This window comes from Plecotus auritus (genome assembly GCF_963455305.1).
Source record: "Plecotus auritus genome assembly, chromosome: 3".
NCBI classification, from domain to species: Eukaryota; Metazoa; Chordata; class Mammalia; order Chiroptera; family Vespertilionidae; genus Plecotus; species Plecotus auritus.
Window position 1 is genome coordinate 30,845,609 of NC_137772.1, and position 12,236 is coordinate 30,857,844.

At 47.3% G+C, this 12,236-nt stretch overlaps 1 protein-coding gene across 14 annotated transcripts in view; it reads left to right on the forward strand.

Annotated features, from left to right (window-relative positions):
• DCUN1D2 (defective in cullin neddylation 1 domain containing 2) overlaps positions 1-12,236 on the forward strand; it is a 38,858-nt gene that overhangs the window by 21,475 nt on the left and 5,147 nt on the right. For 10 of the 14 annotated variants that reach the window (XM_080660449.1, XM_080660456.1, XM_080660447.1 and 7 more), the window contains 2 exons: positions 597-727; positions 12,032-12,114. In XM_080660449.1, the coding sequence (XP_080516575.1) occupies positions 597-727; positions 12,032-12,114 (214 nt within the window). Of the gene's footprint in view, positions 1-596; positions 728-10,331; positions 10,377-12,031; positions 12,115-12,236 lie in introns of all 14 variants that reach the window. The other 4 variants (XM_080660453.1, XM_080660445.1, XM_080660455.1 and 1 more) reach the window with 1 other exon arrangement.

The window sequence follows — 12,236 nt, forward strand, 5'->3', positions numbered from 1 at the left end:
AACTTGGATATTTTAAATCTAACCCACTGTAGTGAAGAAACCCCTCGATACAGTAGCTAAAGTGCCACAGGTTTATTTTCCTTACGTAGGGGACAGTACGGTGGTAACAGTGGTACGGGCTGGCAGAGTAACTCAGTTCCACGATGTCACTGAGGAAGTGGGGTGTGTCACTCTGTCATCTCTGGGCATTGGCCTCTGTGATTGAAGCTGCAGAGTTAAAACATGTTCTTATTCCAGTTCACACAGAGGAGGGCAAGCAATTTTGTATTTTTTCCTTTAATGACAGCTTTAAGACATCATTCACATGCCATACAATTCACCCATTTACAGTGGTTTTGGTGTATTCAAAGAACTGTGCAGTCATCACCACAATCAGTTTTAGAGCATTTCAAGGCTTTTTGAGGCTTTTTAGCTAGAGAAAGAGGCCCATGAGCATTCCACCTACCCACCCCGCTTTGACCCAAGCCTCAGGCTCCACCACATCACAGTGAAGCTGAGAATTGCTGGGGATTGGGGAGACCAGTCTCCTCCCCTTAACAAAGCTCTCTCTCTCTCTCTCTCTCTCTGTCTCTCTCTCTCTCTCTCTCTCATCACAGGTGTGACAGCACAGAAAAGCTGAAAACTCTTCTACCAAGATTGGAGCAGGAGCTTAAGGACACAGTGAAGTTTAAGGATTTCTATCAGTTTACTTTTACCTTTGCTAAGAATCCTGGGCAAAAAGGTTTAGGTGAGTATAAAATCCAAATTTGTAAAAAGCCACATCTTGAGACTAAGTGAACATGATCAACAAGATTTCAGTCCTGCTTGCTGTAATGTTGTTATACCTCTTTGCGTTTTTCCCCCCTTTCCATTGATTTGCTCCATGTGCAGATAGACCAGTTTGTAGTACCATATACTTTAATACCTCAACCAATATTACTCTCAAATTCTGGGTTTAAATTTTAAAATGTAAATGAATTTGCAAATGCTCTATGTTCTCTCATATTGATATCTAATTGACTAATGAATTAGAGAGGTCAGTAATTAATGTCGACAATGGGCACGTTTGTACTGGCCAGGTGTGTGATCCCGCCTATGGTGTTGCTAAGATTGCCAGGTGACATTAGTCTTGTCCTTGTCTGGAGATTTAAACTAACTTACTTGAAACCAGTTCTGATGTGCATTGGATTGCTTTAGTACAGGCACACCTCGTTTTATTGTACTTCACAGATACTGTATTTTTAGTAACATTGAGGCAGGACCTTTCACCAGCAAAATGATAATGACTCTGTGAAGGCTCAGATATTGATTAGCATTTTGTAGCAATAAAGTATTTTTAAGCTAAGGTATGTACATTGTTTTGGGGGAGCATAATGCTATTGCACACTTAATAGACTGTAGTATATTGTAAATGTAAATTTTATGTGCACTGAAAAACCAAACAATTTGTGTTACTCACTTTATTGTGATATTGGCTTTATTGTGGTGGTCTGGAACCGAACCTGCAACATCATTCAGAGGTGTATGACTGTGTTATAACTTATGTTATTTCTGTGTATGGTACATTTGGAAATTTTTTAACTTCAAATTTTAGTTTAATTTTTTGTTTATTTGAAGGTTTTATTCTGCTTATTTTCTTACTTTTTTTTCCTCTTTTTTTGTTAATCCTCACCTGAGGATATGTTTCCCATTGATTTTTAGAGAGAGTGGAAGCGAGGGGGAGAGATCGAGAGAGAGAAACATTGATGTGAGAGAGACACACATAAATTGGTTGTTTCTGGTTTGTGCCCGACAGAGGCCAGGGATAGAACCTGCAACCAAGGTATGTGCCCTTGACCGGAATCAAACCCGGGACTCTTCGAGGGCTGAATCCAACTGAGCCAAACCGGCCAGGGCTCTTCTGCTTATTTTCATTTGTTTGGCCCCTAAGTACTATATAGTTTATTTTTGTCTTTTCTCTTTATAAAAATAAATCTATATTGACCTACATTTTGTTGCCTATTGTAACAAACTTATTTATGTCTCATTCATTAAAATCTCTTATAAGTTTGGAAGGGAAAATTATATAGGGATTAAGCTGGTATATTAGAAAGTACATTTGTAAGAATAGTTTTTATAAATGAGAGCATTATTAAAAGACTAGTAGCCCTGCGCACAAATTGTGCGCCAGTAACTCACCAGTAGCTCGCTGCCGCCCTCCAGTAGCTCTCCACCTGCTGCCCCACCCTCCTATATCTCCCCTACCCCACCCCCATCTCATAGCTTGCTGCCCTGCCCCCTCCTATAGCTCTCCGCTGCCTGCTTATAGCTCGCTGCCCCACCCTCCTGCTGATCCGTGATCTGGTCGTTACGCTTCATGGCGTAACGACCATTTGCATATTACATCTTTATTATATAGGATGAAAAAATTCGGTAGAAAACCAGAAAGGGACTTGAAAATTCATAGAAAAATCAATTGTAAGCATTTGGTCTCAGGTCCTGATTTTCACTCATGAATGTTTGCAGGTGTGTGTGTAGTAGACATTCTTACCCTCTGCCTGACATTTTTCTTTCCTTCTATCAAGAGATCCAGGGCAGGTGCAGATTGAGGCAGCAGGCACTTCTGTGTTAGATCAGGGAGAAGGGCAGGAATGGGGCACTAAGAACTGTGCCTCAGCAGGAAGGGGCACTGAGGACTGTGGCTCTGCAGGAAGGGGCACTGAGGACGGTACCTCCGCAGGAAGGGGCACTGAGGACTGTGGCTCTGCAGGAAGGGGCACTGAGGACGGTACCTCCGCAGGAAGGGGCACTGAGGACTGTACCTCAGCAGGAAGGGGCACAAAGGACTGTGCCTCAGCAGGAAGGAGAACTGAGGACTGTGCCTCCGCAGGAAGGGGCACTGAGGACTGTGCCTCAGCAGGAAGGGGCACTGAGGACTGTGCCTCCGCAGGAAGGGGCACTGAGGACTGTGCCTCAGCAGGAAGGGGCACTGAGGACTGTGCCTCAGCAGGAAGGGGCACTGAGGACTGTGCCTCCGCAGGAAGGGGCCCTGAGGACGGTGCCTCAGCAGGAAGGGGCACTGAGGACTGTGCCTCCGAGCAGGAAGGGGCACTGAGGACTGTGCCTCAGCAGGAAGGGGCACTGAGGACTGTGCCTCAGCAGGAAGGGGCACTGAGGACTGTGCCTCAGCAGGAAGGGGCACTGAGGACGGTGCCTCAGCAGGAAGGGGCCCTGAGGACTGTGCCTCAGCAGGAAGGGGCACTGAGGACTGTGCCTCAGCAGGAAGGGGCACTGAGGACTGTGCCTCAGAGCAGCAAGGGGCACTGAGGACTGTGCCTCAGCAGGAAGGGGCACTGAGGACTGTGCCTCAGAGCAGGAAGGGGCACTGAGGACTGTGCCTCAGCAGGAAGGGGCACTGAGGACGGTGCCTCAGCAGGAAGGGGCACTGAGGACGGTGCCTCAGCAGGAAGGGGCACAAAGGACTGTGCCTCAGCAGGAAGGGGCACTGAGGACTGTACCTCAGCAGGAAGGGGCACAAAGGACTGTGCCTCAGCAGGAAGGGGCACTGAGGACTGTGCCTCAGCAGGAAGGGGCACTGAGGACTGTGCCTCAGCAGGAAGGGGCACTGAGGACGGTGCCTCAGCAGGAAGGGGCCCTGAGGACTGTGCCTCCGCAGGAAGGGGCACTGAGGACTGTGCCTCAGAGCAGGAAGGGGCACTGAGGACTGTACCTCAGCAGGAAGGGGCACTGAGGACTGTGCCTCAGCAGGAAGGGGCACTGAGGACTGTGCCTCAGCAGGAAGGGGCCCTGAGGACTGTACCTCAGCAGGAAGGGGCACTGAGGACTGTGCCTCAGAGCAGCAAGGGGCACTGAGGACTGTGCCTCAGCAGGAAGGGGCACTGAGGACGGTGCCTCAGCAGGAAGGGGCACTGAGGACTGTGCCTCAGCAGGAAGGGGCACTGAGGACGGTGCCTCAGCAGGAAGGGGCCCTGAGGACTGTACCTCAGCAGGAAGGGGCACAAAGGACTGTGCCTCCGCAGGAAGGGGCACTGAGGACTGTGCCTCCGCAGGAAGGAGAACTGAGGACTGTGCCTCCGCAGGAAGGGGCACTGAGGACTGTGCCTCAGCAGGAAGGGGCACTGAGGACTGTGCCTCAGCAGGAAGGGGCACTGAGGACTGTGCCTCAGCAGGAAGGGGCACTGAGGACGGTGCCTCAGCAGGAAGGGGCACTGAGGACTGTGCCTCAGAGCAGGAAGGGGCACTGAGGACTGTGCCTCAGCAGGAAGGGGCACTGAGGACTGTGCCTCAGCAGGAAGGGGCACTGAGGACTGTGCCTCAGCAGGAAGGGGCACTGAGGACGGTGCCTCAGCAGGAAGGGGCACTGAGGACTGTGCCTCAGCAGGAAGGGGCACTGAGGACTGTGCCTCAGAGCAGGAAGGGGCACTGAGGACTGTGCCTCAGCAGGAAGGGGCACTGAGGACTGTGCCTCAGCAGGAAGGGGCCCTGAGGACTGTACCTCAGCAGGAAGGGGCACTGAGGACTGTGCCTCCGCAGGAAGGGGCACTGAGGACTGTGGCTCTGCAGGAAGGGGCACTGAGGACGGTACCTCCGCAGGAAGGGGCACTGAGGACTGTGCCTCAGCAGGAAGGGGCACTGAGGACTGTGCCTCAGCAGGAAGGGGCACTGAGGACTGTGCCTCCGCAGGAAGGGGCACTGAGGACGGTGCCTCAGCAGGAAGGGGCACTGAGGACGGTGCCTCCGCAGGAAGGGGCACTGAGGACGGTGCCTCAGCAGGAAGGGGCACTGAGGACTGTGCCTCAGAGCAGGAAGGGGCACTGAGGACTGTACCTCAGCAGGAAGGGGCACTGAGGACTGTGCCTCCGCAGGAAGGGGCACTGAGGACGGTGCCTCAGCAGGAAGGGGCACTGAGGACTGTGCCTCCGCAGGAAGGGGCACTGAGGACGGTACCTCAGCAGGAAGGGGCACTGAGGACGGTGCCTCAGCAGGAAGGGGCACTGAGGACTGTGCCTCAGCAGGAAGGGGCACTGAGGACTGTGCCTCAGCAGGAAGGAGAACTGAGGACTGTGCCTCCGCAGGAAGGGGCACTGAGGACTGTGCCTCAGCAGGAAGGGGCCCTAAGGACTGTGCCTCAGAGCAGGAAGGAGAACTGAGGACTGTGCCTCAGAGCAGGAAGGGGCACTGAGGACTGTGCCTCAGAGCAGGAAGGGGCACTGAGGACTGTGCCTCAGCAGGAAGGAGAACTGAGGACTGTGCCTCCGCAGGAAGGGGCACTGAGGACTGTGCCTCAGAGCAGGAAGGGGCCCTGAGGACTGTGCCTCAGCAGGAAGGAGAACTGAGGACTGTGCCTCCGCAGGAAGGGGCACTGAGGACTGTGCCTCCGCAGGAAGGGGCACTGAGGACTGTGCCTCCACAGGAAGGGGCACTGAGGACTGTGCCTCAGAGCAGGAAGGGGCACTGAGGACTGTGCCTCAGCAGGAAGGGGCACTGAGGACTGTGCCTCAGCAGGAAGGGGCACTGAGGACTGTGCCTCAGCAGGAAGGGGGCGCAGGCTCTTCAGTCTTTGATCAGGAAGACAAGCAGCTGTCCTTTCCAAGCACTATTTCCTGGTTCCTATGGCAGGGATTGTTTTCTTTGTTTTTCTTCAGTGTTTTGGGTCGTTCGTTTTTACCAGTGGTGCATCGACGTGGGATGAGTCCCTTGTCAGATCTCCTCTCTCTCTAGGCTAGTCCACCATGTTGGGCTTCTGGCCCTGCATGTCACCTCACAGATCATGCACCTGCCACTTCACGCGCTGCAAAAGGCCTCTGCCACAAGGGTCCCGTTCAGGAACTTCCTTGAATGGATCTGCTTAAAACTTCAGAAGGTGGAAATGCTAGAACTGCTGGGAAAATATGAATGTAGCTTTTCCTATGAAAGGAAGCGGCTGAGCAAATAGAGGCTGTCAGTTGTATGAGGTTGCAGCGGCGAGGAGTCTCCTACCACAGGGCTTCGCACAGTCCTCTTTGTCATGAGTCACAGCCAAGGTCATGGAAAACATTTGTGGGACCTCACAGGAAGAGAGGGTTCTGACACATTTGTTTGGGAAGAAAATTATCGATTTGCAGTTGGTCGTGACATCAGTGAGGATCTGGTTTCATAACCAAGTGCACAGACTGAATGGAAAGGAGAGTCCACGGCAGCACTAGGTTGACGGTTGAGCATCAGCCGTGAGGAGAAGCAGCTGGGTTTGTCTGTCCTTGCCCCTCACAGAGACCGACATGGGTCAGCTGACTGAGCTAAGGGGCCGAGGGGCCACTGCTGGCTCGAGCCCTGACTTGCCCCTGCGCTCTCTGTGGCTTGCCGGGGTGTCACCTGGAGAAGAGTTTTCCTGACGCTTCCAGAAGGACCGCAAGGAAGCAAGACTGAGGCATTGGTAGCAGGGCCCTGGTAAATTAGACTTTCAGATGCTTCCAGTTGTGTTAGTGCAGAGTGGAGCACGGTCTTGTGCTCTTGGGAAAATTGAAATACTTGGCAGACTTTAAAAAGAAATAATTCCTGCAGGGCTACTCAGCAGCGAGGACTGACATTGGCATGGAGTAATGGCATATCGCCACAGCCGCCTCAGCCCTGGACTCGCTGTCTCCCTCTGTGTCTTTGCCACTCAGATGTCCAAATCCAAGACTGACCGCGACAGTCAGCGTGGCTTTTGTATGTATGTGGCAGCTTTTACCTTTTACCTGTTACTGGAAAGGAAGGCGGAAACTGGCATTTATGAAGCCCATATGATGTGGCAGCCAAGTGCCTTTATCTGATTCACACAAGCCTCACGCCCGCTTTATAAACAGGGAAACAGGTTGAGGTGGAAGGACATTCTGGAGGGATGAACACAGGCTGTGACCGGGGGTTTGGAACCCACCGTCACCTCTCGTGTGTTCACACCTGCCTGATGGGCTGCCTGATGTGAGCTGAGAGCCAGGGAACCAGGTTGGGGTGCACCGGGAGTCTGTAGTACAGGAGAGCAGCAGCACGGCATCCTGTCTCACCATCTCACTGTCATGGGCCTCAACAGGGAAAAGTTGGATGATCAAAGTAGGGTCAGGTCTGTCTTGGCCTGTGCATCCGCTCTGGTCACTCTGCATGCCCGGGTACTGCCTGCCTTCTGGGGATTTTTCCTCTGAGCCTGTCTGGCCGTTTTCCCACCAGTCTCCTCGCATTCTCCAAACACTCCAGGTCTCTGCTGTAGCCACCCTCTGTGCCAAGGTATTTCCCATTCTACCTGCATCTTGCATTTGATATTATTTGGTTTCCATTTACTTGTTTTATACTATGCATATATATTGTATGAGCATATTACAATTCTAAATCTCCTAAAATGTCCACAGTTCTGTTTTAGCATAAATGACTTCACCTCAACTCTTAAAAGCCACAGACATTGCCAAAGAGCACAGTGATTTCCTCATGCAGTGTTGCCCCATCTGCTTATATCAGGGCTGGAGCCATTTAAAAGTGATGTGCTGCTCATTCTCTCCTGTGTGTGGACAGAAGGTTTCTTGCTCTCTCAGAAAGCTGCTGCAGCGTGTGCTGACTGAGGACATGTCACCTGGTGTGTGTGCAGTCCTGACTGAGGACATGTCACCTGGTGTGTGTGCAGTCCTGACTGAGGGCATGTCACATGGTGTGTGTGCAGTCCTGACTGAGGACATGTCACCTGGTGTGTGTGCAGTCCTGACTGAGGACATGTCACCTGGTGTGTGTGCAGTCCTGACTGAGGACATGTCACTTGGTGTGTGTGCAGTCCTGACTGAGGGCATGTCACATGGTGTGTGTGCAGTCCTGACTGAGGGCATGTCACATGGTGTGTGTGCAGTCCTGACTGAGGGCATGTCACATAGTGTGTGTGCAGTCCTGACTGAGGGCATGTCACATGGTGTGTGTGCAGTCCTGACTGAGGGCATGTCACATAGTGTGTGTGCAGTCCTGACTGAGGACATGTCACATGGTGTGTGTGCAGTCCTGACTGAGGGCATGTCACATGGTGTGTGTGCAGTCCTGACTGAGGACATGTCACCTGGTGTGTGTGCAGTCCTGACTGAGGACATGTCACCTGGTGTGTGTTCAGTCCTGACTGAGGGCATGTCACATGGTGTGTGTGCAGTCCTGACTGAGGGCATGTCACATAGTGTGAACTGCAGTCCTGACTGAGGGCATGTCACATAGTGTGTGTGCAGTCCTGACTGAGGACATGTCACATAGTGTGAACTGCAGTCCTGACTGAGGGCATGTCACCTGGTGTGTGTGCAGTCCTGACTGAGGACATGTCACCTGGTGTGTGTGCAGTCCTGACTGAGGGCATGTCACATAGTGTGTGTGCAGTCCTGACTGAGGGCATGTCACATAGTGTGTGTGCAGTCCTGACTGAGGGGATGTCACATAATGTGTGTGCAGTCCTGACTGAGGACATGTCACCTGGTGTGTGTGCAGTCCTGACTGAGGGCATGTCACATAGTGTGTGTGCAGTCCTGACTGAGGGGATGTCACATAATGTGTGTGCAGTCCTGACTGAGGACATGTCACCTGGTGTGTGTGCAGTCCTGACTGAGGGGATGTCACATAGTGTGTGTGCAGTCCTGACTGAGGGCATGTCACCTGGTGTGTGTGCAGTCCTGACTGAGGGCATGTCACATAGTGTGTGTGCAGTCCTGACTGAGGGGATGTCACATAGTGTGAACTGCAGTCCTGACTGAGAACATGGGAAAAATAGCCTCCCTCCCAGGTGAGGATTTAAAAAGTTACTGATTTCAATTAGAACAGTTACTGATTTTGTTTCTTTGCTTTTTGAGGCTAATTAAGAGAATATGGCCCTAGCCGGTTTGGCTCAGTGGACCAAATGATCCCGGATTCAATTCTAGTCAAGGGCATGTACCTCGGTTGCAGGCTTCTCCCCAGCCTGGGCCCTGATCAGGGCGTGTGCAGGAGGCAACCAATCAATTTGTTTCTTTCACATCATTATTTCTCTCTGTCTTTCCCTCTCCCACTCTCTCTAAAAATCAGTGGAAAAATATCCTCTGGTGAGGATTAAAAAAGAGAGAGAGAATATGAAATTGTATTAAAATAATAGCCTCTTCATGAAATGATTAAATTATTTGAACATTTCAAATACATTATAGTCTCTGTTTTAGAAGGTTTTGAAGGATTTTTAATAAAAGAAATAAAGCAAGGCAAATAATTTTATGACTACACACCCTAAACAGAACAATTTAATTTATGATTTCCAAAGTATATTATATGGCCTGCCTCCTAACAGATTCAGTATAAATTACAGAGATTGATAAAGGTGTTCCTGTAGTTCCTAGAAAGAGAATGGATGTCAGTGGAAAAGGGTAATAAAAAGAGATTCTTTCATTTCCTTCATGTTTGTGTGTGTATGTGTATGTGTTAAGATTATGAGTATTGTTTTATTTTTTTAAATTTCTTTATTGATTAGGGTATTACATATTTGTCCTCATCCCCCCATTACCTTCCCAACCCCCCCCACCACTCATGCCCCCACCCCCCTGTTGTCTGTGACCACTGGTTAGGCTTATATGCATGCATACAAGTCCTTTGGTTGATCTCTCCCCTTTACCCCTACCCTCCCCTACCTTCCCTCTGAGGTTTGACAGTCTGATTGATGCTTCCCTGTCTCTGGATCTGTTTTTGTTCATCAGTTTATGTTGTTCATTATTTCGAGTATTGTTTTATGTATGATTATTCTTTAGCCTATACTTAACTGATAGTCAACATAATAAAGAAGCTACTTGATTCTTAGTTTTAATGTAAGAAGCTTAGCATAGTTTCATACTGTCTAGAGTCTGGAATTAGTTGGCTTTGGGAAATGGATTTTTTTAAGGAATAGTCCCATGATTAGCTAATTTTTATATCTGCTCAAAGATCTTTTTTTTTGAGAGAAGGGTCATTTTATTATCTAATTCTAAATGGAGCATCACAAACATAGATTTAAAATAGTAACACCTTCATTTAAACATTTTCTTACTCAGGAGATGAAACTTTTCAGAGATTATTGGAAAGAATCTAGGTACTATAAAAATTATTTTTATAGCCACTGGAGTAGCTGTTGTTCATGATTTCAGCTCTCGAGTTTTATCATTTTGAGTTTTGTTGTTGTTATCTTGAAAATAGCTGAGTTCACTAGGATAATATTAAACATTTTTACATAGGCAATACTAAATATTGAAAATGCTTACGTTTACTTTTGGTTGTATGGTTTACAAACATACAAATCAGGAACTTTATAAGAGATTTCTAGGACCAAACTAATCCAGAAGTAACTAGATTAAATGTCTGCCATAAAATTATTTTTCTTTCCTTCCCAGGTTTACCTCCATTTCTAAGTGTGAGACTTTTCATCATTAAGATGAGTTGAGTATAGATTTCAATTAACGTTCTTCCTAAGTGATAAGGATGTAGACTTAGCTGGACAAGACTAACCATCTTAGCATTATACTGCGGGCCCCATAGGTAAGGTTCAGCGAGCCTTTCCGTGCTATTGATTCCTTGACATTTTCTGACCATTTATTTCTTTCTGATTAGGACTCCAGGATATTTAAGACTGAGAAAGTCTATCATGGACTTCAAACACATAGGGAATATGGGCATGTTATTTCAGGTTGATGGCTGTTCGTACACCTCTTTTTAATAATGAGCTAGCTATCCTGGAAATCTCAAGTTAGAGCGGTAACTTTAATAATTTTTGTCCAAGTGGGACCAAACAAGATTTAAATGAAAATCTTTCAGTATTTTGCGTTCAAAATGTTACCTTAAATATTTATTCACCTGCTCTTCACATTAGTTTTATCTGACATACAAATGCAAATATATAATTAGGAAATTATTTCATTATAATTGTTCTTTTACTATCTAAAAGTGGTGAGCACTATTCAACATGATTAAAGGTTATCAATTTTTAAGAAGTAAACTTCTTGGCCTCTTTATGTACTTTCTATGTCAAGCATATAAAAAGTAAAGATATTAAACTTCTGGTGAGCAGAGAATGAATCTCAGTATTCCAAAAATTATGAATTAGGGATAACATAACACAGTCCTAAAACCCAGCATTCATTACATTAAGAAGTCATCTTAAGATTGAGCTCTACAACATAGTATTGTATAGAAGTGGTGAAATGATCACTACCTTCCAGTGGAGGGTAAATGAGGACATTGACTTTGATTAATAACCGTCTAGATTTTTAACTCCTTACATAAGTAAAAGTGCTTTCCCCTAAACCTGCTTATTTGTCTTAACTGTGTCTTGAGGAATTCAAAGTCCTTACAAAGCTTGTATGATTTACTTTGGAATCAGATTCTGTTTTAATTTTTATAGTAGCAAGGCAAGTCAGTTTGAAAAACACTGTCACTTTCTTTCTAAACAAGTTGTTTAACTTGTAGTTTCATCACTTAGAAAGCACATTGGCCTACTTAAGAAAACACACACACCATATGCATTAATAGTATCCAGGTTAGCTCAGGTTTAAAGAAAGCCCGATGCATTTGAAAATGAGAGTCTTCAAAAATTATTGATTAGGGGATAATTATTTACATGTTCAAATAACATAAAATGCAGATCCTTTTTTGAAGAAATTTGTCTAGAGTTATAAAATTATATTATAAATTAGATTGACCATAATTTCAAGAACATTTCTGGCCCAGCTGGCATGGCTCAGTGGTTGATCATTGACCTATGAACCAGGAGATCAAGGTTCGATTCCCAGTCAGGGAACATGCCCAAGTTGAGGGCTCAGTCCCTAGTAGGGGGCATGCAGGAGGCAGCCAATCGATGATTCACTCTCATCATTGATGTTTATATCTCTCTCTCCCTCTCCTTTTCTCTCTGATATCAATAAAAAAAATATTTTTTTTTTAAAAAGAACACTTCTGTAAGGATTAAGCCTCATATTATTCTTGGGTAAGACTACTCTTTTGTTAAGTGAATATCAGTGTGCTAAGAAGTGATTGTTTTTGTGCAATAGAAAAAGAAATTGGGAATTACTAACTGCTCTTTCTCTCTTCTTGCCAGATTTAGAAATGGCTGTTGCATATTGGAATTTAGTATTATCTGGAAGGTTTAAGTTTTTAGATCTTTGGAACACCTTTTTATTGGTAAGTGCCCTCCTGCTTCTTGCCATGTGAGCCAGTGTGAAGCGGGTCAGCAGGTTGTGTGGCTGTGCATTTTGTCTCACCAAAGTATTACACGTGGGCATTGAGGTAAATCAAAGCCCTAT